General features: G+C 31.0%; 1 protein-coding gene across 50 annotated transcripts in view; it reads left to right on the top strand.

The window, feature by feature from the left end:
- Nucleotides 1-27,980, top strand: part of mbl (muscleblind) — a 453,871-nt gene that overhangs the window by 387,494 nt on the left and 38,397 nt on the right. For 29 of the 50 annotated variants that reach the window (XM_067770702.1, XM_067770701.1, XM_067770700.1 and 26 more), the window contains 2 exons: nucleotides 845-886; nucleotides 3,231-9,636. In XM_067770702.1, the coding sequence (XP_067626803.1) occupies nucleotides 845-886; nucleotides 3,231-5,921 (2,733 nt within the window). In that variant the 3' untranslated portion in view covers nucleotides 5,922-9,636. Of the gene's footprint in view, nucleotides 1-844; nucleotides 887-3,230; nucleotides 9,637-27,980 lie in introns of those variants that run through there. The other 21 variants (XR_010950476.1, XM_067770718.1, XM_067770717.1 and 18 more) reach the window with 6 other exon arrangements.

Raw genomic sequence — 27,980 nt, 5'->3', positions numbered from 1 at the left:
AAAAGCTTTTAAACGAATTACTTTTTATTATTATTGTTTTTTGCACTTTTCTATTTATTTTGCTGCTAAATTTCATTCACTACTTTTTATTTTAACAAAACAAGGAAGTTGATTTCACAAAAAAGCTTCAATCAAAATTATGGAACCATTGAAAACTCATTGGTAAAATTAAAGCCACTACAGACCTAAGAAAAGTACAAAATACTTCATATTTTTGTTTTCTCAAATATTTATTTGTTGTCAACACAAAATTGTACAAGAGATCAACAACTCGTCCACTTATTTTAGAAGAATAGATACTTTTAAATGTTTATTTGAAACAAAAGCTAGTTATATTAAATTTAGTATATAATCATTATCTGTAAATAAACGCTCTTCATTACTGCCTTACTAATTTCATGTTTTGTTTTGTTTTCTTTCCGTGCAATCTTTCTTCCACAACGTTTATTTGCAACATTTTGCGTATCTTCAAAATATGTGTGAATATATGTGTGCTAACGTTATGTAAAATTAAATATTTAAACAAAAAATAAATCAAAACCTGCAACGCCCACTAACAATAAACATTGAATAAAATTAAAAATATTTAAATAATACAACACCGTCACCTCAACGCCTACTACTCCTACTACTAATATTGGCCTAAATGCAACACCATCACCATCGTAATAACTACAACAATCATGTACTATTATTATTGCCACCAACTGCTTTTCCTACTTCTACTACAACTGTTCCATCCGCTGTCATCTGTCTCCTATTGCGTGATGATTTCACCCGTTTGCCACTTAAAAAAAAATAATAATAATATTGTGCATTTGAAAAAATTAACAACCAAAACCAGATGGATGTTAAAACGGTTGGTTCATTTTACTATGAAAATTTCGTAAGTACTAAAGCTGCATTTTTGTGTACCTTTGAAACTCTATCAACTGCAAATATCTTTTATAAATATTCTTTGCATATGTTATGATTTTTTCTACACCTCTTTTTGTCTTCACCTCTTCAAATTGTATTAAATTCTGTAAAAACATGCATGCATATTTCAATTAACAATAAAATACATAAAGGAAAACGTTATTTTGCAACACATTTCTCCAACTAAAAGCTCTAAAAAAACACCAGCTAAGCATACCTTTTAATGAGCTTTAAAATCACATTGTCTTGTCTTAACCACTTTAGTTTGAAAAGCTTGTATCTAAAGAGTCTAAAGCTTAGCAGAGCTTTCATTTAATTCCAAAGAAATTAAAGTGATAAAATTACCAATCTTTTCTTGTTCGTATCACAAATTACCTACATACAACAACCATTCGTTTTAAGTAAAAGCTTCACAGCCGTTTTAAAGAATTGTTCCATATGGAGAGCTTTAAGTCCTTAGTAGAGAAATATTCCAAAGTTTTAAGCTTAAGTCTGAAACAAAAACTCTTGATTCATTTAATAAGCAGGATATCACCATTCTAATGTGAGGAGTATATTACAATTCAAAATTAAAATTAGCCTTCAAACATTGCAAATTTAAACAAAACTTCGTTTGTATGCCATGTCGCTTCACAGATTTATTTGTTGGTATCAGGAAGCACATATTTCCTGTAAGAAATACAAAAGGTTTCCTAATGAAAGAAAGGAGTGAGGTGATCTACTATGTATCTCAAAAGCTGACCTTGAAATAGATTTACAGGTAGTAAAAGTTATTGCTTAAGAAAAAAACTTAGCTTATCATGTTCAAAGCTTAAATCTGAGCGCTGTAAGCATAGCTTCGATTTTATAATAAAAAAGATATCGTTATTCTACTACTCACACCTAAAGGGATCTTTGACCTATTGCAATTTTAGATAAATACTCTTTTGTATGCTATTTCGTTCATGGATTTGTATGTTTATATCAAAAAACGCATATTTCTCAATAGAAATATTAAAGCTCTCGGTGATGTAGATATTTCAAAAGTTTACCATAAAATACATTTATAGGTATTTAGTAATGTGAACGCTCTTGCTTTCATAAAAAAAATCGTATCTATTTTTTTGTTCGATTTTTTTATGAAATTATAATCAAGTTTTAAAAAGTATTATCTTTATTCCAATTAAACCAAATTTCTAATGTACGAAACCGTTAACATGCAAGGTATTTAAAACTGATAAAGCTTTTATTATGAAGCAAAGAGCAGAAAACGAAGGTACTCAAAATTTCGATAGAATCATTTCCTCTTCTCACTGGTAACCAGCTTTATGTCTAGCTCTGTATGCTCTTGCCTTTGTACTTTTATGTGCAATGTTTTTATGAAAAAGTAGTGCTCAAAGCTTACCAAATCTCGGCTTAATCATCCGAATTTGACAAAAGGTGCCTTAAGCTTTTTTGTGTGTTTTAAGATCTTTGGACATTCAAGCTATTACGAAATTATCAAGCATATCTGTAATTTATTCTCTGTGAAGTATAACTCGTTTGATACGTGCTTTACAGATTTCCTTAAAAGCTTATTTTAAGCATAGACAACTTGTTAAATGTTTTCAGCTCAAAAATAAAATTCTCATCTTACATTTAATACTAGTTTATTCATACTAAGATGAACTACAACTTTTAATTTGCAGCTAAATTTGTTTAAGCTGTCTTCTACAAAACACATCAAATTGAAATCCTAGGAGCTCGTATGGTAGAAGAACTTTTAAAACTTACTCGAAATGCCAATTTCAGAAATCATAAAAGCTGACGTAGAAACTGAAAACCTGCGCCAGAAAATTGCAAAGCCAAAAATGTTGAACCCTTACTTCGAAAGCTTGAAGAAGGGTCCTTCTAGAAGACTGAAGCCTTATTTTTTTAAAGCTTTAGGACTACTTGCAAGTACATATTATTTAAACACACACATCGTTTTTAGCTATCACACGTATGGAGCTTTCGCACATAGCAAAAATATAAAAATTGGTTGCCAAGTTTTGTTTTATTTTATAAGATTCTGTGTTTTTATTTTCAAGCCAATGACTTGAGCACACCAGCATTGCATTTTTCATTTCTATATTGATTTATATAAAATATAAAGCTTTAATCTCAGCGTAAAATATAATTAGTTTTAGGCATATTGTAAGCTAGCTTAGCATTCAATGTTTCATAAGAGCTGTTATAATACTAATTAACAAAACCTAATAACACTTAAAATATTTAAATTTACTAATAATATTTTTTACTTTTTCTCCCGCTCTCTTTTGATTCTCTCTTTCTCCCAACGCACTTTACAATAGGCTTTCTCTGGCATGGTACCATTTAAGCGTCCTGCTGCCGAAAAATCGGGTATTCCAGTGTATCAACCTGGCGCGACAACCTATCAACAACTTATGCAGCTGCAACAACCGTTCGTTCCAGTTTCATGTGAGTACCAATCTCATAATAGTGGGGTGCCATTTGGCGCCACTACCACTACTTCTACTACCATGTTGAGTACTTCTACTACTACTACCAATGTGAATATGAATCCATATAATGCTACTACAGCACAAGCAGCCGCAGCAGCAGGTGCAACAACAACTACAGCGGCGGCTTCATATGGTGCCGCCTCCTCATTATTAGGTGCTAGTGTCACAACAACACAACAACAACAACAGCATAACTATCACCAACAACAACAACAGTTACCCAACCAACACTTGTTACAGCCACCCGCACCAACCACAACAACAATAGCGAAAAATGCTACATCCACTAATTACCACCATTCACCCTATCATTACAATAGCAAAAGCACCCTGTATAATTCAAAATATAATGTGAATAACAATAGTAACAGTAATAGTAGCACCCTTACATCCACATCCACATCTATATCCTTCTCCTCTTCCACACACACAAATTTAGAAACAAAAACAACAACAACAGATGTTAGTAGCTTGTATGAAAAAAATAGTAGTAACGGTAATGCTAGTAAGGATGCCGGGAATAATGGCAGTTGTGAAACGCCACCACCGCGCCCACCCTCGTCATCATCACCATCATCACCAACAACGGAAGCAACAGCAACCAATTCGTCGTTAGGGTATATGCCGCCATATAGTAATGGCGAAATCAGTACGGCTAGTACCAACAACAACAATAATGTTTTATATGCAAATAATAATATTTTGAGTAATAAGTTAGCTTCCACAGTAGAAAGAACAACTTCGACAACAAGTGGCGCCTTAGCAGCAGCAGCAGCAGGTTCAGATGATGAGCGCGCTGATGTTGACACTGACGCCAATGCTGCAGATGCAACTGAGCAATCAGTCACATCTGCAAGCGAAAGCGACAACACAACAACAACAATTAACAGCAGCAGTGTGCCATCTATTGCTGCTACTGCAAGCGCATCAACAACAGCAAACACACTAGCACTAACCCCATACACAAATAACGCTAGCGGTTATAAAAATGATAGAGATGATAGTGAAGAGAGCAGTTATAGTAGCAATTACACCAACAACAGCAATAGTATTTACAAAAGTAGCAGCATTAATAACAGTTATAGCTATAGCAAATATACATATAACGCTTCAGCTAATCAATACAGCGTCGCCAATTCGCCAGTTAAATACTCGATGCACAAAACTACGTCCACTGCCGCTACTAATGATTCGGCACATGCTGCTTACGCTGCTTATGCTGCACAACAAGCTAACGCTGCGCAAACAGCACACTCACAGGCAATCGCCGCCGCTAACGCTACCAACTCGTCTCCTTATCCGCCCGCCAGTTTGGCCAATGGCTCACACAATGATTCACAAACTTATAGCACTTACAACGGTTTGAATGGCTATACTGCTGCTGCCACCGCTAGCGGAATATTGCCTACGCCGCATTCGACAGCCTCTACCGCGGTGTCTGCCGCTTCAGCTGCTGCTTATCAACAAGCGCATGCTCAAGCAGCGCAACAGCAAATGTTGCGCTTGTATAACCAATATAGTGCTGTACCTACAAGCGCAGCTTCTTCATACGCCAATATCTTGGCCGCTTCGCATGCTGGCTACGCGCAGCCTACGACCACAATGGCGAATATGTCTACCGCGGCAGGCATGACAGCAGCTTCATATGCTACACAAGCTTTTGGTATTGTTGCCTCGTCAACTGGTGGTACAGGTTCACTCACACCTACATATGCTTATAGCGCTTATGGTGGCGTTACGCCTACAGGCTATTATACAGATGCCAGCGCGTTGGCAAAAGATGCCGCACAAAAGAACTACATTAATGCTGTGAAAATGGCAGCTGCTGCTAATGCAAATCAGTTGAGCGGTAAACCACTTACCGCCGCTTCTGCTGGCTTACCTAACACCAGCAGTTATGCTGGTATACCGATAGGAAAAGCTTATATGGCAACAATGACAGGCGGCCACAATGCCGCCTTAGTAGCTCAACAGCAACAACATGTTGCATTAATGCAACATGCCGCGCAAGCACAGCAAGCTGCCCAGTCCCAGCAAATGGTTGCCGTGGCGCAGCAACATGCCGCAGCGGCTGCAGCAGCCGCACAAATGCAGCGCTCAGCGCTTTCTACAGGATCGTTACCCAACTCGGGCATGTCAACACCTGTTGGTACGCCAATACATACACCAGCACCAGGTGCTGCTGCTGGTGGTCTATTGACGCGTCCATCCTCTGCGGCTGGTGGTTATATTAACGCAGCAGCATTACGCCCACAAACAATGCAGTTTGCTGCATCGCCTACAGCCGCTGCCGCTAGCAATCCACAATATGCAGCTGCGGCCGCTATGCAACAACAGGGTTTCTTTTATCCAGCTGGTATAATGGCCGCGCCTACAGCAGCTGCGTATCCATATGCAGCGATTGGTTTGCCAGCGGCGGCTGGTATGCCAACCGCTTTGCCTGGCATGGCGGTTGCCCCTTCTAGCGCCCCAGGTAGTGCCATGGTGTTGAACCCATACAAAAAGATGAAGACTTCGTAAACGATTTGAAGAGAGTAAGAAACGTGTAAGCGTTCACGTACAGCATACTCTATAGACTTACAAACAAACGGATAGAACAAACCTCAGACGTTAGCTTCGTCTAATTTGACACTCAGCAAGGCACTGCCAACAACTAATTTGTTACAAAAAAGATTATCGAAGCTTTTTGCAGCGCTAAGCCTGAGTAAATGTACTTAAAAAGTTACTTAAGCATAGTTTAAAGAAAAATTAAGTGAATAATAAGAAATATTTGTTTATTTCTATTAAGAGAAGAAAATTCTTTTATTATCGTGCCTCAGTTTTAGGTATAACCTAGAATAAAAAATTGTAAGCTTTCAAAAGCTTGCGTACCAGAAGAGATATCTTGAAAAGATGTGAAAAGGCCTAAAAAATAATTTTAACAACAGCGCATAAGTGTTTGAAAAAATATATCAAAACAGCCGAAGCTAATCTGAGCTTTCATGTGAGTTGACGCACATTTGCTACAAGTATCGTTATACAAGCGTAAACTTAGGAAGTTTTGCTTAGGCATAAAAAATGATATACAATTTAATTTATAATTTGCAAGAAAAAGCTGAAAACTTGCAAGACGTACCTGCTTTGTGCGAGCTTCAACTTGTCTAATTAAATTATGATGAGCTTACCCTGAAAAAGCTAGGATATTTTTATATAGTTTTGTTGCATATTAGATGTCTGGGTTGAAACTTACGATTGAAAGAAATCTTTTAATGCACCAGCCCAATTCATGCCATTTTACTAATTTATGCAATAGTTATTCATTTTCAATTTGCCATTATGAGCCTTTAAGCTTTTTGTGAATATTTGTTTTTCCTTGTTTTTAAATAATTTGAATACGACAATGTCTGTATAGTACTAGGTAAAAACAAAAGCACATTAAGGCAACGCACAAGGTCTCGTATGAACGTGTGAGCTATAACTTTAAACCTGTTACGTGTGATTTGTTGTTGTTTCTCATATAAAATTTTTGTAAAAAAATACAATTCAGCAGCCTATGTATATCGGGTGTGCTAAGTTATTATCAAACAAATTCACTTTTAAAAATTTGAAAGAATTTTCTTAACGAGAATCACAAAAAAAGAAACAAATCTAAGTATCAAATGCTTTTTACTGATGACCATTCTCACGGATGTATTTAAGTACAACGTACAACTCATTAAGGTGTTACCAAGAGCCGTATTTAAAAAAAAAATACTTCATAAGACTATAAGAGACCTTGTGAATTGTCTAATTATCATAATAAATTAGAAATTAGAAGTAATTTTTTTTTCTTTTTTTCTAAGTCTTAAGCAGACCCAAAAAGCCCAATGGCTTAAAATTTTAAAAGAATGTTGCAACTAGTTTGCTTAGTTATCAGACTTAGTAAGCTTTTGAAATATGATTAATGCTCCGAAAAGCTCGGTAAAAGCTTTGCAACATTGTGTTGCAAGTGCAGAAGCTTTGTTGCTATCACTTTTTCAAGCTTACACTTAAAATAAAATGAGACTCCGTCGTTCCTATGAAGCCATGCACAAGCTTGAGCTACACAAAATAAAAAAAGCCGCCAACGAGGCTTAATGAATTCAAAAGTATGTAGCTAGTTTGTGATTAGAGTTAGTTTGAATGCATAGCAGAAAGCAGAGCTGCGTTCCTTCAACAAAATAAAAATAAATAAAAAAAAGTATAATAATCGCATATTAGTAGCGGCAGTAACGCTGAGTAGTTAACGAATTTTTATTAGAAAATTGATAAAAATAAATATTTATTCAGATAGAAATAGGCGAATGTGGCGCTGTATTTTGTTTGAAGAAACAGTAAACAAGAAACAAGCAAACACTACTTTGAGAGCTTTAAGGTACAAAAATGATACATAAAGGTAGAAACTTATTATCAATTATCTTATTAAACCATTTTTTTTGCGAGAAACAGCTGTTAAGAGCTTTTTTTAGTCATACGCCACCTTTTCATAGACCGGGTAACATATACTGAACTGCAAAGCTTTCATTTCAGTATTGTCTGTTGTGATTTGCCAAACTCTAGCTCTCAATTGAGGTTTAACGTTTTCTTATGTTTAAAGATTACAAGCTCTTTGCTGTTACTTTTTTAAGTGCAACTGTAACAGGGATCAAGTTACTCCCACATCGCAAAAAACTTTAAAACGTGAAAGCTTTTTAGCTAAAAATATGCTAAAGAACAGCGCCCTTTTTAGCTCATCGCAATTTTGCGCAGCAAGACACACTGAAGTGCAAAGCTTTCATTGCAATATTGTCTCTTATGCGATCTCCCACTGTCTGAAGTCCAGCTCTCACCTCTGCATTTGTTTTCCGTTGTTCCTCTTAAGAGCACGCATGACATTAATTTTAAAAACAGCAAGGACAAAAATGCTTAACGATTTAAATTATTTATTCATTTCTCAAACTATTATTACTTTACTCATGAGATAGCTCCGTAGAGAGCAAATGAATAACAACAAATACAACGAAATTTAAGGAAACGAAGCCAGTGACGTGTCTGTGTTTAGCTTAATCGGTGTATAAGAACGCACGCTCTTGCCGCTATGTGCTCTTCTGCTGTACACTGTAAACAAATTTATGATTTGCGTAAATATTTGAAGAACTATGTAATACCATAAATGTAGTTGTATTAGTTTTTAACGTAGCTTAGGAGTTTTAAAAACAATTGTTTTTTTAATGAATAATTTAAAAATTGTAATATAAAAGTATTCAAGCATTTAAACAAAGAAATATTTGCTGTTTATTTCAAAAACTTGTTTTTTGTGCATATTTATTTTTAAACTTCGCTGCCCTTTAAATAATTTTTTTTTTTTTTATTTGAACAAAAGTATGCAAAACAGCAATTTCAAAATTAAAAAATTAAGCAAAATATTCAGAAAAAAAATAATTGTTTTTTTACGTATTATGTACACTTGCACATACATATTTACAATAAGTACTTAGATCTCTTGTGATTATTTCGGTTATTATTATTTTTAATATTAATAATTAATTTTTTCCTATTAAATATATTATTATGTTTGTATATGTTTAACCGTTACTACCTTAATATTTAGTTACTTTGTTTTAATTGTTTGTATCATTTAAATAAGTGCATATTTTACAAACAAATCCAGTGAATTTTTGTTTTTTTTTTCGTGCGCTGCCTATTTTAAATTTAAGTAAAATTAGTTTACGCAATAATATAAAATAATAATACATGATATTTTTTTGTTAAAAAATAATTTCTGTTAAATATAAAAATGTATTATGATAATTTTTTAAACACTTATAGATGTTTGCCAATATTGTGTTGTTCTTTTGTGCGCACATTAAAGCTAGTTTTTATTTTAAATTTAATTTGTTAAATTAAGATTTATCTTAGCTTAGTAGTTTGCCAACTCTCAGAATAGTTAAAATATATGCGTCCTACTCTAGCCCTACTTGCCTGGCCGCTATCACGCCTGATTCAATACAGAAGTGACACTCACCAATATACTTACTTATTTACACTCAACTGAGAAAAAGCTACTCTTAGTGCTACACTTAACGCTCTCACGCACACTCTTTAACTCAAATATGGAGATATGGTTTACGAAAATTTTCACATACTGTGAGAAATATTTGTTAACGCTTTTTTTTCGCCACTCATCTACGCTTTCTCTTTCACTCATTAAATATTGGTATGCTCTTTATTTTCTTCTTATTATTATTATGTATGTTATTTGTTAGCTTTCGAAGTATCACTTAATTAAACGAAAACCATATGTGAAGGTACATTGCAAAAAAAAAAATGCTTTAGAAATTAATATAAAAACACATTTTTGTAAAGAAAATGAAATAAAAAGGGGAAAAGTTTATAAATGATAAACTGATTGTTGTTACACAACTGTGTAGTGAATTATCACAAAAAAAAAGAGGACGGCGTGTTTGCTAATTTTTCACGCTAGTGCGTTATTTGGCATATTTAAATATTAAGCACTTAACTTCCTATGCTTTTAAAAAGAAATTGTTGTAGTTTCAAAAAAAAATTAAATTTATTCCCTCTTTGTTTATTTAGCAATTTTATATGCATAAATGTTTTTTTTTTTCTTAAACCTATTAAATTGCAATCTTTTTATCACTGTTAGTAAGAATTTTGTTTTATCGTCTATTTCGGTATAAAAACGACAACAAAATATTTGTTAACTTATTTAAAAATATATTTAAATTTTATCTTACTAATACCTTGATTATTTGTTAAAGCTATTATGTATGTATGTGAAAATTCTTTGCTATTATAACTTAATGTTTAATTTTAATTGTTTGTTTAATTTGTGAAATCATATGATAAAATAAATTACTTAAATTTTACTTAAAAAAAATTTGTATTGGTATTTTCTGTCTGATTGCGTTAGATTGCCTAAAAAAAAGCATATGTGCAATTTCTAGCTTAACTTTTATTTAGAAAGAAATTTTTTTTTACTTTGCTGCTCTTGATTCATGGGTTTATCTTTCGATATCGGTCTGTCACTCTCTCTCTCTATTTAGCGCTCTTAATATTCCTAATCTCTGTAGGGTAAGCATTACCTTTTTTGTAATTTTTCCTAATTTTTTTTTGTTTTTCAAAATGTCTTATCACTATGTGCTCTAAGTCATTTCATTAAAGCTTTTTAAGTTGTTTTTGGCCGTCCAAAGTATTGCATTCGTTCGATCTCGTTTTACATTATTAGTCACTCTTTCATCTATCTTTTTTTTATTTGTTTAAAAAAAAGATTGTTTATGTTTTATCTGTTATTTTTTCTTCTGTTGTTTTTTCCAATCTCAATCTATTATATTATTTAGCAGTAATCATGCACTCGAACATAGAGCGCTCTCATTTTATTATAATCATTTCATTTTCATTAAAAAATGCTTTTTATAACAATTTTTTTCCACTTAATTTTGGTGACGCTGTCAAATCTTTTTTATATTTATTCCAAAATGAAATTTATTTCTCTCTTCTCTCACTTTATTTTTCTTTACTTATACCAGATATCAATAAAGCAATACACGCGTATGAGAGCTTTCTCACATACAGCCTTACACGGGCATGAAGCTTTAACCACATTTAGTAAATTACTTATACAATAATAATTTTACTTCCCTGTTGAGTAGCAAAAAAGGAAAGCGTTTAAGAACTTTTCTAGAAAAAAAAGTTGCTGTATCAAAAAATATTTGAAAAAGTTATGAGTATGAGCCCAGGAAACTGAAACATAATAACACATTGAACACTACCAACTGAGGATGGCACCACGCGAGTGCCGAAACAATTTTGTATTGGAAAGTATTATTGTTTTTATAATACAATAAAAAATATATTAAGTGACGAAAAGGAGTTTTACGTGTTTTTCGTTTTCGCCAGATAATAACACATGTTTGCGCATGTAGAACGTCCACAAAAATGATCTTATCTAAAAGCTTTCTCCACTTAAACATTTTCGTATGTTCCTGCATAAGAATAAGAGTAAAAGTACAAGCTCGCTGCTAGGTTACATAACTGAACTAATTCTTGAGCAACACATTCGTCAAAGAAAAGTAAAAATATTGCAAAACATATGAATATCTACGCTTTTCTAAGCTTCTTTGCACTGTGTGAACTTTTCACGAAACTTGCGAATTGACGAATAGTTTTTTCAAATCAGCTTTTGTAACACATATTCAAATTTTTTTTCCAAATTAAATCAACTTCGTCAGAGCTTTTAAAGAATGAAATTTCAAAATTGTTTGAAAAAAAAGTTCTAAAAGTATGTAAAGCTCACACAACTAATACGATTTATACTTTTGATAACTTATTAGAAACTAAATAATTTATTTAACGTCTTCCTCTTTTTATAAAGCTAGCTCAATGTTATTGTTTTGGTAGCCATAGCGCTATATTTCAATTATAGTATTTTAAATTTTTCTAACTTTGATCAAAAGGTTACCGTTTTATTTTTATGTTTAAGTAACCGTAATATTTATTAGTTATTTTCATACTTTTTTCAATAATCTTTATTTTTTTTTTTTTAATATTCAGATTTAAAAATTACAGTTGAAAAAATAAAAAAAGTTAATAAATGTCTTATTAGGGAATTTGTTTAGAGTTTTAAAATTTTAAACAAAAAAAATTTACAAAATTAATAACATTTTAAATAGTCGCATACCGTTATATTTGAGGTTAGAAGTTTTTAATTTTGAACAAAATATTAAAAATTAAAGATATTAAAAACAAACAGAAAAATTTTAATATTAATATATATACAATTACGTTTACAGGAGATTTATAAAATGTAGTGACGCTGCAAACTTTTTAAGAGCATCATAACACTGTGCAAAAAGCTAAAAAAAAATGTTAATCAAATAAAAAAAATATTAGTTTGAGTAATTACAAAGATAAATTAGATGTGCCATAAGTACGGACGTGTAAAACAACCAATAAAATGTAAACTCCGTATGTGTATTGCAGTGATATAATTGAGTAGGCTATCGGGAATGGATAAGTCTGAAAGTAAATTTATAAAATAATATGGCAATTACGAGAAAAGGAATAATAATTATTATTTCAGATTTCTTTCTTATTATAATTTTTATTTTATAAGCTTTTTCAACTTAAAACCAGCTTTAATTTAAAGGTGTTTTTGTGTTATTATTAATAAGACTGCATATTGTAGTAGCTTTTGAGCTTTTGCCACTCTTGCACTCAAAGCACATAAACACAAGTATCTGAAAATACTTAAGACACAATAAAACAACAGTACACAAAAAAATCCTATTTAGTGGCAGGATAATAAATAACGAAGAATAAAACAAAATAACAAGCATATTGAAATACAATTCTCGAGCTTTTTAAAGATATGTAAATTGTTCCTGCCTTGGACTTTGGGCAGAGAAGTTCAAAAAGCCTGCAACTAATAATGTATGTTTGTATTTTAAATTTTATATTTGGTAAAGTTTTAAAAGAAAATTTGGAATTTCGTATAAGATAACCTATTTCTGAAAAATCTTTAGTGTTTTTTCAATGGTCAAAGGCTTCCAATTTAACAGTTTCTTAATTATGCTATTCCAATCGTTTGAAGCACTGTTTAGCACTGATCGAACCGCCATAGCCAAAATAATATTTCAAACTTAACATAACCATTTTAGTCCCAATCGAGCTTCTTAAGTAAGCTTAACTTATATAATTTTTTTCTACCCCGCAGCAACTAATTTCGAAGCTTTCAAATCGTTTTTCATTCCATAAAATTGACTCTCACTACGCGTTAGGTTTTTGCAAAAATCAGCCAAAATATCTTGCTTAGACCATTTCGAAATTAATTAGAGCTTCAAAGCTCCAACAAAACTTCCAAATACCTCCAAATCTTAAAACTAAATCCGTCTGGTAATTACTTTATTAAAAAATAAACCAAGTAAAATAAACCGTCCACTTATTCAATAAAAGCGTTTAAACGATCACAATATGAGAAGCTTCCGCATAACCCACAAGTTCACACAATATGGGAAGTTTTTGCAATAGATAAAACTGATTTTAAGGCCCCCGTAACCCACAAGTTATAACGCTTTTTTCTTTAAAACAAGAGTACACGCCTAGTGAGTAGGAAGTTGCAGTCAAACATTCACATGAGGTCTAAAAAGGAGGGGAGAAGCTTAAAGCTCCAACAAAAGGATTTGATGTATTTTTTTTTTTAATATTTGAATAGGGAATAAAATGTTTATATGCAAATAATAAAGTGGACATCGCTAAATATTTTATACAATCATCGAAGAAATTGTTATTCGAAAAAAAAAATCGTGAAAGCTCGTATGAACAAAAACTTGAAAGCTGGGAATAGGAGAGAAAGCTAAAATTGATATGTGATATGCAGTTAGATATAAGCGAGGGTATAAAATGATGAAAAAGGAAAATTTGGATGTAAGGATTAACAAAGTTTAAAAAAAATTTAGACAATATAGTGAAAAACGGTATCACAAGAGGTGGCTTAGAAATTCAGCAATGTTTTGCTGACTAAAGCTTAAAAGCTCCAATGTATCAACGCACAAGAGTTTGTAGGAAGCAGTAAATGACCCAAAGGCAAACAAAGGGTCATTCAAAGGGTTTTGAGGATGCAGTTATGGGGAGCAATCAAGAAATGTAGGCTTGAGAGCTTAAAAACTGCATGGAAGTGAAAGTTTTACAATGCCGAATATCAGTCAGAAATTGTGTACTGAACTAGAGAGAAGAAAGCAAAGGATGAATACAATCAAAAGTCTTACAAGCGCTAGCCTCAAAAAGCAATGACCAGGTAATATTTGAAGCGAATAGAATTGACAAATTTTCAAAATCAACAAATTTCAGTTATATCGTTATGTAATGAATACTTAAATCAAACTAGAATCAAAACTAGCAACAAGTTACTCACAACAAAAAATTAATTAAAAAATTTAGAAAAAAGTTTCAACGAACAGTTGCATGTAACCACAAATAAAAGACAAATAGAAAAACAACAAAAACCTAACATTTATATGAAAAAAATGCGTAAAAGCAACTGATTGTGTTAACGCATACACATACACATATAAATATTTTTTGCCTACAAAAATTTTTATAAAATTACAAATTAATTGATTGTAACTGTACTTATAGCTGCTGATTAAAATTGCGTATGTTTCCTATTTGTGTGTATTTATTAGAACGCAAGCAATATTCACACACTCACACACTTCAAAAAAGACACCTACTCATGCAAATACACACACATATATATATACATACACATACAGTGAAAGACATTTGTATGCATATACTTAATATATAAAGCGTATATACATAAATAGTAATTATTGCCAGTTTTTAAACAATTTGTGGATTGTGTATATTGATGATTTACTTACTTACTTACAAACATACATACATACATATATACTGATGATAATTATTATATTTATTATTATTCTCATTATTATTATCAGCTAAGTTTTGATAACAAAATATCAATTAATTGCAATTCAATCTTAATTAAGTATATGGCACACACATACATATATAAATGATTGCTATACATACTTACATTATTATAATTATAAATTACTCAAACTACATACATACATACGTAATACGTATAATCAAATACTTGTCTATTGTTTAATATTAAAAATTATTACTTTTATGTTTAATGTGCTATAAAAAGTAAATTAATAACAACATTAAAAACAACAATGCAAAAACCAACAAACTATTATGTATTATACATGCTACATTTGGAAATATTTAATTAAAGAAATGAAATTATTATGTGAAAAACCAAACAAAAACTGCTTTTTTACTTAGCCAACTTACTTAGTATTAAAAATTCATAATTTCGTATAAAAAACTTCGTCTTAGTCTGGTTGCATAGAATTTTCGTTTTCTTCCTACAACAAAAAAATCATTCTTGCTCGAAACTTCTATCGCCTGTTTTCATCACAATCAGTCACTCATCATCATTTTCGTGCTTCCCTTCATGTGCTTAATTTTTATTTTTTTTTTTATTTTACATGCATAGCCCTCCTTTTTCTAAGCTTAAGTAGATTTCGGCTGAGATTTCTCAATACTTTATATGATGTTTCATATATTTTCAATATTGTTTTTATATTTTTCTTTCATCTAGTGTTTTGATCGTGATATAAATATACAGCAGCGAAAAAGAAAAAAGTAGTGCAAATTTATACAAAATGTTCTTCAATTAAATTCGTATTTTTTTTTTCATTTTGTATAATTAAAAAAAAAAAAGCTTCCATGAATTTTATAAACGAAACTGGGCAAACGATTCTCAAAAACGTTTTCGGAAAAACTCGAAAATTTAGTAAATTTTTTTTTAGGGTGACGAACTTTTTAGTTAGATTTCTCTGTTTTTTTTTTTTTTGCATGCAGTTTTGTCGCCCAATCAATTTAAATCCATTGATTTACGAAACTGCATACACAAAAAATTTTCAGAAAACTCCAATAAAATTATTTGCCGTTCTCTAAAAATGTTATCGAATTTTCGTATTTTTCGAAAACGACTTTGAGATTTGTTTGCACAGCTTCAATTATAAAATGCATAAAAGATTTTTCTTACATCATCAAAAATAACAAATAATAATAAAAATAGTCACTGCTTTTTCATGTTTGCTGCTGTCATTTTCTGCTTTTCTTTTCCTTTTAATGATTTAAGCTATTTTTTCGTTTATTCAAATCGAGCTCAAGGCTTTAGCAATAATTTTTGTGAACCTTTTATTGTTATGGTATGTTCTTTCTTAATGGATTTTTTCCTAAATTGTAATAGAAGAAGCCTTTTCAATAAAAAAAAATAACGCTACAACTTTAATGACAAAGGACAATATTTTAAGGCATTGCGGTCAATTCAAACCTACGATTTTTTATTCCATTTTATTTGCTAACTATTTTAGTACTAGCAGAAATTCTTTAACAAAATGTAGAACAACAAACTGAGCAAAAATTATCTTTTTGATCAATAGGCGGTCTATAAATTTCTGAGATTTTTCCATCAAGGTTGTAGGTGACTTTAAATCAGTGCTCTTTCATTGTAAACCTTTACCACAATTGAGGTAGATCTACCATATTTTTAGGAAAATTTTTTTTTTTTTCATTTTTTTAAATTCTACCACTTTTTATTTGGCAAACAAGTTGGTACAAACAATTTCTCGGACAGTTATTTTCTTCAACACGCATTTCATAATGTTATCTTAGTCAACCGAAATTATTTGAAAGTCCTCCTTTTTAGAAAAAAAAAACATATAATGGGCAACTTTGTGGAAATTTGTGACATCTTTTCCTACAAGTTCTACCACGCTTTTTAAGAGATCTAACATGGTGTTTTCAAACAAAACACTGAGCTCTTAAAATAGAAACTGTGACTGTGTTGGTAAGGGTACTATAATCCTAGTGGTAGTGGTTTAGTCGTACATTAACGAGCAACGAAGCAAGACGTATACGCGCATTGGCTGCTTTGATTTAAGAAATTTTTCGCAAATATCCAATAGCACCAAAAAATTTTAATGAAATAACATGCTAACATTTAAAAGCTAAATACTTTACGCTTGAGGTTTTGTTTTCAAAATATCTTATTTTGGAATACTTCTTCTCCGATGTAGCTGCTCCGCTTGTTCAGCAAGGACTTATGCATTATATAAACGAAAAAGCGAGGCAATCTTTTTGAATAAAGTTTTAACAATTCTGCTATGAAATTAAAACTTCTGTTTTAGGTATCCACTACAAGACATTACAAGCTTTGTTCTGACCTACTTTCCTGCTCTCGTTTTCGGTCGTTCCATCGCTTCTTGTGATATGAGGTCCGACGTTCTTCGAGTCAAAACTTCAGATTCTAAAGAGCTTGGTAATTTTCTTGAAATGTTTCGTTAAAATCTTTTTCCAGATTGCATTAACATATTTCTTTGTCAGGCTTGCTCTCAAGCTCTTAAACTTAGTTAACAGTGATCCCTTTCTTATACACAATGCCATAAGATATACGTAATTATTTTGTAGATTTCACTAACAAACTATATTTTATCTTCTAAATTAAACAACGGTGTTTTGTGTAGATCTCTTTCGCTCTATATGACAATATCTCTTATGTGTTGGCATAGATATGATAAAGCTTGCCCGACGAAATGCTGGAATGGCAGTGAAACAAAGCTTTAAACATTTTACCCAAAAAAAGATCGCAATGGCTTTATCATTTAATTAAATCATCATAGTACTAGCAAATATATAAAGTTCTACACTATCTGTAAATGTCAAATATATATAATTTTTTCTCTCCTGTCTTGTGAACTTTTTTATAACATGCATTAAAATTACATTTTAATTTTTGTTCAATTATATTTCACGCTGGCATTTCTTTTCGAAAACGCATAACATTTTTATTTGCTTTCATCATTCCGCTTGAACTTCGTACTTTATATTTTAGATTTTACTCTGCGTTTTACTTTCTAGATGTTTTCGCTTTAAACTTTTTATAAGCTTTTTCAGATTTCTCTTATTTATGCGCAAATCACTCTGTTCATATACCCACATGTCATACTATATACATAGGTATTATCTGAGACCAAACCAACTCCTCAGCAAAATATTACTGCATCGTAGTATTATATAGTAATAAATTTCAATTAGAGTTTTTCGTTGCAAAACAAAACATGAAATCATAAATAAGATTACTTTTTGTGCCGGAATATGAACGAACTTAAAAGCTTTTTGTACAATTTAAGCAATGCTACTTTCAGAACAACTATATCTTAAAAATTATAAATACCTCAACATATTAAATAATTGTTTTACATTCTTTTATGTGCATGTCGGTTGCTGGAAATGTTTTTATGTGGTACACCAAATCAATATGCACAAAAAGCGTAAATAAATCACACAACCACATTTGCAAGTCCACTAAAAAATACATATCTGACACTTGAATTTACATAAGTAACGTTTGAGCTTAATATCATTTCAATGTATGGCTTTTCATTGAGAATCGAGTTAGGTACACGCATACAGCAGCGAACAAAAAAATAGCACCGGGAATTGCTTTAAAATTTTGTCAATTAAATTTTTCTTTTTTACATTTTTCATATCATAAGAAAAAATCTCTTTAAATTTTGTAACTGTAACTGTGCAAGCTACTCTCAAAAACGCTTTCGAACAAATTCGAAAATTTCGAACTTTTTTATATGGACCAAAACCGAATCATTTTTCGGAAAAAAATTGGCAAAAATCAATGTGATTCTTAAAAGGCTAATGATTTATACTTGACGGCCGCCGCGGTGTGATGGTAGCGTGCTTCGCCTACCGCACCGAAGATCCTGGATTAACGCCCCGAGCAGAGCAACATCAAAATATTAAAACAAGTTATTTCAATTAGAAGAAGGTTTTTCTAACCGGAATCGCCCCTTGATATTAAGCAGCAAGTACTCCGAGTGTATTTTTACCTTGAAGGGCTTCTCAGTGAAACTTTCAGATGCCGTTCGGAGTCTGCATAAAATTGGGGACAGGAAACAGGACGCCGAAAATTGGAAGAACAGCTCGGCCAAAAATCTCTTCGTTGAACTTGAATTGATTGAGCTACAAAACTGCAAAAACTTAAAATAAAAGTGCAAAATTTTCTCGAATTTTTGGTTTTTTTCGACAACATTTCGAAATTGGTTAGCAAAGTTTCAGTTACAAATTTTAAAGTTTTTTTCTCGTAAAATATCGAAATTAAAAAAATTTATTTAATTAAGAAATTGCAAAAATATCGAATTTAACCGCCGAAATTAAAAAAAAAAGCTGTTTTACTTTTCGCTGCTGTACATAATAATTTTTTTATAAATTTTAATGCTAAAAATTTTTGTTACTCAAGTTTTTGTTAAATAGATTTAAACTTTTTCGAAAATATTGCGAAAGACAGCTGTAATTCTATCTTTTGGTATTTTGAGAAAACATAACAAATTCAAAAACAAAAAAAAATTCTTGAGTCAAACTAATAATGTGCTTTTGTGTAGATTTACAATTCTAATGCAATGCATAAGGATCAAAATTAATGCTTTCAGAACACGTTCCCAGAAAGCTTTCAATGCTTTGAAAATTTTTAATTCAGTGGCCAAATAATTTCCACTCCTAAGCAAATGTACATTTATCAATGTAATTAAGATAGTGTATGTGAGTTTAAATAAGGATTAAGTTTTTAGTTAATCCCTGAACACAAAACCAGTAGAATTGTGCTAATAGCTAAAATTAGAACAAAAATTTCATAAATATTGCTCATGAACTGTTGCTCTGCTTTCATCAAATTTTGAAAGCTTAACGAAAAATAAATTAACTTAAATGTCTTAACACGCAAATAATAACTTTCTGAAAACAATTTCTTTTCCACAGCAATGAAATTATTTCGTGCTTGAAAGCTCTTTTTTATTAAAATGAAATTATTAAGTAAATTATCGTTTACTTTGTTTTGAGGAAAAATTTTTTAGTGCAATAAAAAATGTTCAATAAATTTTTTAACATGATAAATTTACAACTTTTAGGCCAATCCTTCGGGTAAATGCTTAACGAAAGCTTTATTGATTGAAAAAGTTATTATAATAATGTACAATATTTAATTGGATGAACCAAAGATCTTAACGCCCGTTTTGCCTTGATGGAGCTTCCAGAGTTGAGAAGGATAAGCTTGCTTTCCCTTTTTAATTTTCCTTCTTTCTGCTACGCATTTTGACGCTTTCATGTCTTCCTCTGGGAGTCTGATAATTTTATTTAAATAAAATTCAATGATTGTGTTTTTTAATTAAATTATTCCTGAATATTAAATTTTATTAAAATAGTAAATTCAATTTGTTTTATACGCACAGGAAAGCGATTGGTCCCGAAGCCTCTTCAGCTTCAGAACATTCACAAAAGTGACCAGAATAGCATAATATAATTAAATATATTGTTTCCAGAATTTTAAAGAGGGAAGTTTTTAGTGTAGTTTATTGTTAGTATGTGTGGTTGTTTTTCTATATAAGATATTTCACAAAAAAGCTAATATCATCAAAACCATCGATTTTACTGATACAATTTACCGCAGTTCATGGCTACATGACCCTGGAAAGTAACTTTCAAATTACTTTAGAAAAAGTCTTACTAAGAGAGACCGCCCTTCGGCAGTGATTTGGCAAATACTTCGAGTGAACGTTTGTTGAAAAACTTCTCAGCGAAATCTTTTCTGCCTTGCAGATACCGTTCGAAGACATATGGGTTCATTACGGTTAATTTTTAACATTACTAAAGGCTTTGCTTTAGCTTAAAACTTGTAAGCTTTAGATTAGAATTAAAGTTATTTCCATTTATAAATCTTATTAAATCAATTTCTTCAAAACACAGAAAGCAGCAATTATTTCACGCAGCCGATTTTTTTTATTCAAATCGTCGACATTTCTCCTTTCGTTAAGTTTAGTGCATTAATGCCTTTTGTTAGTATGAAGCACTTTTCTTAATTAATAAATTCTTCTTAGAACGTTTTTTCGGTTTTAGAAGTCATCGATAAATATAACTATCATGAAGGGAATAACCAAAATGTTAACAAAAAACTTAGTAAATTTAAACGCCAATTTTAAAATTTTGTAGGATCAAAAGATCTCTGCGTGAAAAACAATATATTTAAGCTCACAACAAAAACAGAAATTTAAGCTTTCTGGAAGCTCATACTCGAGATCGAAACTTTCACTGCCACAGGAGCTATTTTGATCTCTCCACATTAAAGCTTAACAATTAGTAAATGTTTAAATAAGAAGCTAAAAGCTTTCTGTGTCCGTTTCTAGCATTTTGTTGCTTTACCAGCACAAAAGCGTTCACATCGTTAACCTTACAGTAATATTATGTAGAGCAGTTGGGCTAACGCTTTTTCCATTATTTTCAAAAGTGATCAAATCAAGTTTTAACTTCAGGCCTCTTTTCGCTCAATTGCCTGCGTTTAAAGTTGTGATGTTGAAATTATGGGAAGTCAGATTTTCGGATCCACTTTTTGTAGCAACGGCGGTTTTTTAGGCATTTAGTAATTTTCACAGCAATTCAACCATTGATAACGCAATGTATAATGGGTGTTGCAACAAAGTCCGAAAGCTATGTAACGCAAGTATGGAAAATATTTATTTTGTGGAATACAATATAAAATAAGTAAGCTGGACAAAGCTGAAGCAGAATGTCAAACTGTATTACCATTTTGGATTTCTTAAGTACTACGTTAGTAAATATTCTACATACACTTTTTTTCTGAATCTGTTATTTTTTATTACATATAAAATAAATATATATCTTTCACTTTCTCTCTCTATTTAGCTACAGCGAATATGTATAAAACGTGAGTCGGTTCGCTCTCATTGCTTGTACTCGTACTCGTAAATGTGCATAAGTATATATTTGGAATTTATGATAAAAAATTATTTTGTGTTCATTAAAAAAGTGTTTCGTTCACTTCAAATTCTATAGCTAGTAACTTAGAAAACACACTAACAAATTATATGTTAACATTTTATATTTAAAAATTAACATAGCATGTCGTTTCATTACAACTTTCAAACATATTTTCTTAAAAAAAATTGTTTGTGAATTTATTAATTAGAACTTTAGGTTCACTATATATAACTTGTATGATTATGTGCATTAGAATTTGGCGCACTTTTGAAGGTAAGCTGGAATAAGAAATATTTTTGAATTTAAAGGGGATAATGCCTTGATGCCTGCCAATAAAATGTAAGCTCCCATCCTTTTGTTTACTAAAAATTATTGTTGGCTTTCTAAGTATGTATGCATATTACTTTGTTTTTGTTAATACATTTTCACTGAAAGAAATTAAGCTAGTAAAATGAGTAAATCAGCTTTTTTGTTCTTGAATTAACAATTATTAAAGTGATCGCATTATGGTTAATTCAACAAAGTCTGTACAGATGACAAAATAACAGACAAACAAGAAAATTTCAATCAATTTAATAGATTTTTTTGTCAAAAGAACTGATCTCATTGGTCATTTCAACAGCGAATAACTGTCAATATTATTGATATGCACACGGTTGCCACACCATGTTTTCATTTGGGGCCAAAATTCATCGAAAAAAAGGACCAAATCTCAGAAAAAATTACCAAATTTTTGTTTTATTTGATTGTGATACAAGAAATTCTCAAAAGTCGTTGTTAAATATAAAATTTCAGGATGTTTCTATTAGCGAATAGGAGACTTAATTCAAACTACACAAACAAAAACACTATTTTGAGATAGTATATTTTCAAATTTCAAGGATAAGTCTATGCGTTCACTAGCTATACGTTTTGAATGTAGTTTTGCTGACAAATATCTTAATTCCAGCATTATGTTGCTAAATAGAAAGAAATAAAATATATAGCGCAGTTAGGTTTTAGTAAGAAAAGGCTCAAAAATTTGCGTTTTGGTGTAGCCGAACTATGAGCAAACTCAGTAAATGATGCTTACTTTTTCCCCTGACCGTTGAAATTTCATACCAAAGCCTAGATTTAGTAAGTGTAATTTTTGAAAAACTCACATTTACTGAATCTAGCCCCAGGCTTTAGATTAAAAATCAAACTCTTAAAAGTTTCAACTGTGCAATAACGGAACCTGGTTGCATTTAAGTAGGTACTAGAAATTAGTTAAAGCGTCGTTATTGAAGTTTATGGGGCTCTGCACCTACGAGAATAAGACACAAATCAAGATCAAATATTTTTTAAATTTGCTTCAAAATCTGAATATAAAAGTAAATTTGTTCAATCGCGATGAATAACGATTCATTTATAAAGTTACCGCTTGCAACAAGTATTCCTGCCTTACTTAGAATTAAAATATTTTTTATGCCAAGCTACTTAGTGTTAAAGTATTCGGCATGCCTTAACATCACAATACGCCTGCAATTTTTACATGGGATTTCTTTGTAAAAAATTTTGAAAGTGATACCAAACATAAAACCAATTAGTTTCATTATTTTACTTAGTTTTCAATTCAAATTTTAACTCGACGGCCATCGTATTGGCTCCATCAGTGGAAAGCCCTGCCAAATTCCTTAGAGGCACAGGTGCATTTGAGAAAAATTTTCTTAGCTCAACTAGTGAAAAAAATATATTACGAAAAGTGTTTGATAACCCTTGCCCTTAGATCCATCACTTTTCTTATTAATGCCTCGCCTAAAATATTTCCTTTGAGATGGCATTGGTCTGCTACATTTTATTGACTGGCCAATTTTTGTGGTAAGATTTCCATAAACATAAGTAAATTGAAAAGTATATGTGTGATGAAAGTGTGCCAAATGTTTTGGGCAGAGTTGTTAACCTCAGTGAAAAAGGAAAAAGTACCAAAATCGTGGCTACTGCGTAAAAAGGACCAAAATTGAAAAAAGGGACCAGCGGACCAAATGGGGTTGGAAGGGACCATTTTTGGTCCAAATGGACCAAAAGTGCAACCGTGGATATGCATCACTTCATTTTAAAGAGAAACTTACCCTCATGGCGCTCAGTACTCTGCTCCTCTATGGCTATCGTGCCATACAAATCTCTGTAATATCAACAGCCACTACTAACTTTGACAGTTTTCATTAGTATTTTTAGGGTGAGATTAATAATTGTTAATTACCGTGGTGTGATGCTAGCGTGCTACGCCTATAACAGTGAAACTCTTTGGCTCAAGGCCTGGAAAAAGTAAAATCAAAATCCGTAAGCTGTGGCTTACGCGAACTTTCTTTGGTTGATTTGACTGTTAAAACGCTTAACTGCGAAGTTGATTAAACAGCTAATAGCGACGGATAAAAATAGACAGATACTCGTATATCGGTTGAACTTACTCGTAATTCGGTTGATTTTACCAGTTTTGTTTTCCTTTCAGTGCACTGTGTATTTAAATTGCATGTTTTGTTTTTGTAAAATTTGTTTCATGTTTTATTTTTTGTTGTAGCCGTAATGTTCAATTTGAAGTCTTTTATTACCTATTATTTATTAATTAAAGTGAAAGCTTTTTTATAAAGAACTTTTATGAAATTAAAGCCTAAAAAAGGTTGCTGCTCATTACACGGAACAGCTAAAAATTCGACCAAAATGTGCGGTTCCAAAAACAATCCACAAGATTCATGCCAAAATACCAACTAGCACATTCAAGTTAAAAAAAAAGTATGTAAGAGCTTTTTTGCGAAACCAGAATATTATTGCTAAAATGAGAATTTCATATAGTTTAAACTTTTGAATCTCAGCGTATGTTTATTTCTTTAAATAACTGATATTTCTTCCAAAAACTCCAGTATAAAATATGCTTCACAAATAAAGTCAATAGCAAAACAAAAGCTTTCATCGCATCTTAATTCTCAAAATGATTCGCTCAGTAGCACTTTTACTAAGATTTGTTGTTTATGGTAGAAACTATTATTTATGTACATGTATCGTTATTTATAAACAATATACACTTTGAAATATATTTATATATTCTTTATCACATTTATGAATGTATCTTGAAAGAGTTATACTACAGAAATATTACTGTAAAAAACTCGAAGCTTACTTTATGGAGTTGGAATTCAGTCTCCCTAGCTCACGAATTCGTTCTAGCACACAACCTAAAAGATATGTATAACTTTTTATGTACTTAGCTGTAATTGCTAGGTTATTATAGAAAAAAGAAGAAGTATTTACCTGCATACCTATCTACTTAGAGCTCAATTTAGTAAGCTTTATGGTTAGTGATCACAGAGAAATGGTTAACAAAATTCATATAAAAAAGTAATCCATAATGTTAAAATTAGTTAAAAATTTTTTCTTTCTTTAGTCTTGATACCTATTTAAAAATGTATGACAATTTTTTTTAACCAATCTTGTAAGGAATTAAATCCCAGTTTGATTTTGAACATTTACCAAAAGCTCTAAAATGGAAAGCTTTTCAATCAATTTAAGTACCTTTTTATTTATTTGTGTACTTCATAGCTAAATAAAATTATATTTTATGTGATTTCACACGATTACTGGCCACTGTTTACCTTTTTAAATATGAGAGCTAAACAAATAAGTAAATGAAAGATTATATGCAGGTGTAACAAAAACATATCTTAAATGGCTCCTTCGCTAATTAACAAGCCAGGTATAAACCACACTATTATTGAAAGTGATTAAATTTTACACAGTTATTTGAATGACACAGACAATTTGTTTTAAGTTTTCTTATAAGCTTTTATTATTACTAGATATGTATAGACGTCAAAATATTGCCTAAAGGCAGTTTACTATATAGTTTTTGGGGTAAACATATCGGTGTTATTATATTAAGGGACTTTCTAAATAAAGAGTCTGCAGATGATTTCATCAAACTCGCAGCTTTCTAGGAAAAAGCTTTCATAAAAGTTCAATTCTCATATTTTCATTTTAAACGACAGTTTTTGCTTGCAGCTGTTGCTTAAATTTCCTAAAGGCAACAATTTTATTTTACATTTTGCAAGAATTGAAATTCATTTCATATTTTTTTTCTTATCTTTTTAACCTACTTTCAATGATCTAGCTTGCATGAAAGCTTAATATAAAGATATTGTTTCAGGCAACTTTGAAGGTGCAAAAATAAATCGTATTTTCTTAAAATAAAATATCAGCTATTGTTACATTAAATATCAGCTTTTAACAAGAAAGCTTTATTATTATTATTACACATTGTTATTGCCCTAAGATAGATTAGGGTAATTACTAAGACTATGTTATATTAAGGAAAAAGCTACCATAAAAGCTCAACTCTCATACTCACGTTTTAAAAATGAATATCAAAACGTCAGTTTTCCTCCGCAGTTTCTAGGGCAACAATTTGACTATACATTCTTCTGTTCAGGAATTAAGAATCATTTGATACTTTTTTTTCTTACCAACTGTTAAGGATGCAGTTTTCATGAAAGCTTAATTTCTAAATATGGTTTCCGGCAACTTTGGTGCTGCACAAGTAGTTCCTTTCTTTCATAACTAAATTATGAGCTATTCTTACATTATCTTCATCAAAAATGGACTTGCATTTTTTTCTGATGATGGCGGCCACCTTGGTGTGATGGTAGCGTGCTCCGCCTACCACACCGAATGCCCAAATTGGAAGAGAAGCTCGGCCTAAAATCTCTTCGGAGGTTATCGCTCCTTACATTTATTTATTTATTTTAAGAAAAAAAGCTTTCATTAAAGCTCAATTTTCAGTTCTATTCATTTGAACTGACAATCTTTTAATATATTTTCTCGGTATCAAGTGGACCAAAATGTAAGGCTCAAGCTTTCATTAAAGCTTGGTTTCAACGTTTGAAGTTCATTTACCAGATAAGTGTTTGCAGTAGCAATTTTCTATAATTTATTATTTTTTATCTATAATTTCACCATTATTTTATATATTTACACTTAATTACAATTTAATTTATATATATTAATGTACATTAATAATCATATTTAACCTCCTTTTCCACAGGCTTTTTTCAGTAGTAAGTATGAGCTTTGCGGAGTCCCGTCTTTCCATTGGATGTGCTTTAGTTTTAATCTGCTTAAATATAAATGTGAATTTTCATGCCTGTAAATATATATATGTGCGTATATATCTATGTATGGCTTTGCGTAATGACGAGTCATATATATAGGATTTTTTTTAATATAAATATGTATGTATTACAGTTTATAGCAAATTTATTGTTTCCATTGTACATTAAATTCAAACACCTTAAATATTTTAAATTGTTTATTAAAATAAATATATTTCTTGTGATTACTTACAGAGCTGCAGTAAAAGTTTTGCAAAGAAATAATAAAATCGCTTCAGTCCAACATGTAACCACATAATCGTATATACGCTGATTGTTGCTTCTTATTTGACTAACAAAATAATAATAATTTGATTTTTTTAATTTAAAATTTTTATTTTTTATAGGGCGCTGCTAATTTTGCTTTCGTTTGGCTTTTTGTGATCCTATAAGCGAGGAATACATATAAACGCTATTGGTATTTTTATGGTTATTTGGCTAAGCTTTTCATGCTGCTTTTTTAATATATTTTTTTTATTTTTAAATTTTTAATATACATACATATGTTTTTTAATTTTACTTAGAATCTTATTTTGGATGAACATAATCAAATATATATATATATTTTTTTTTTAATTTTCCCTATAGGGTATCTAGTAGTGTATCCATCAGAAAATGTTGATCAGAGCATTAGCAGAACTATTCATGAAACATTTTCGTCGGTGTCTCCGAAACCAGTTGCGATATAAAGTAGGTACAGACAGGTAGCGAACACAAACACAGCAGTGGCAAATTTTGATGAAATTACGTCAATTAAACATTTCTCTTTTATTTTTGCTTATTTTAGAGAAAACATCTATGAACTAAGTGCTGCAAAACAATCTCGAGAACGTTTTTGAAAAAAATTACAAGAAAATTTCGAATCATTTTTTTGTGAAATTTTTTGAGTATGCAGTTTTTTAGTCTAAATAATTCAAGTTCAAGAAAGTACTGGTTATAGATCTCTCGAAATTCGCAGTGATTTTTGACATTTTTCTCCGTGGGGGAATTTCTTTCTTAACAAAAATAAAGCTGCGCACCTTTTAAATGGAAAAAA

The sequence above is a fragment of the Eurosta solidaginis genome, chromosome 3 (assembly GCF_040869045.1).
Source record: "Eurosta solidaginis isolate ZX-2024a chromosome 3, ASM4086904v1, whole genome shotgun sequence".
NCBI classification, from domain to species: Eukaryota; Metazoa; Arthropoda; class Insecta; order Diptera; family Tephritidae; genus Eurosta; species Eurosta solidaginis.
This window is presented reverse-complemented; position numbering and strand designations above follow the sequence as displayed.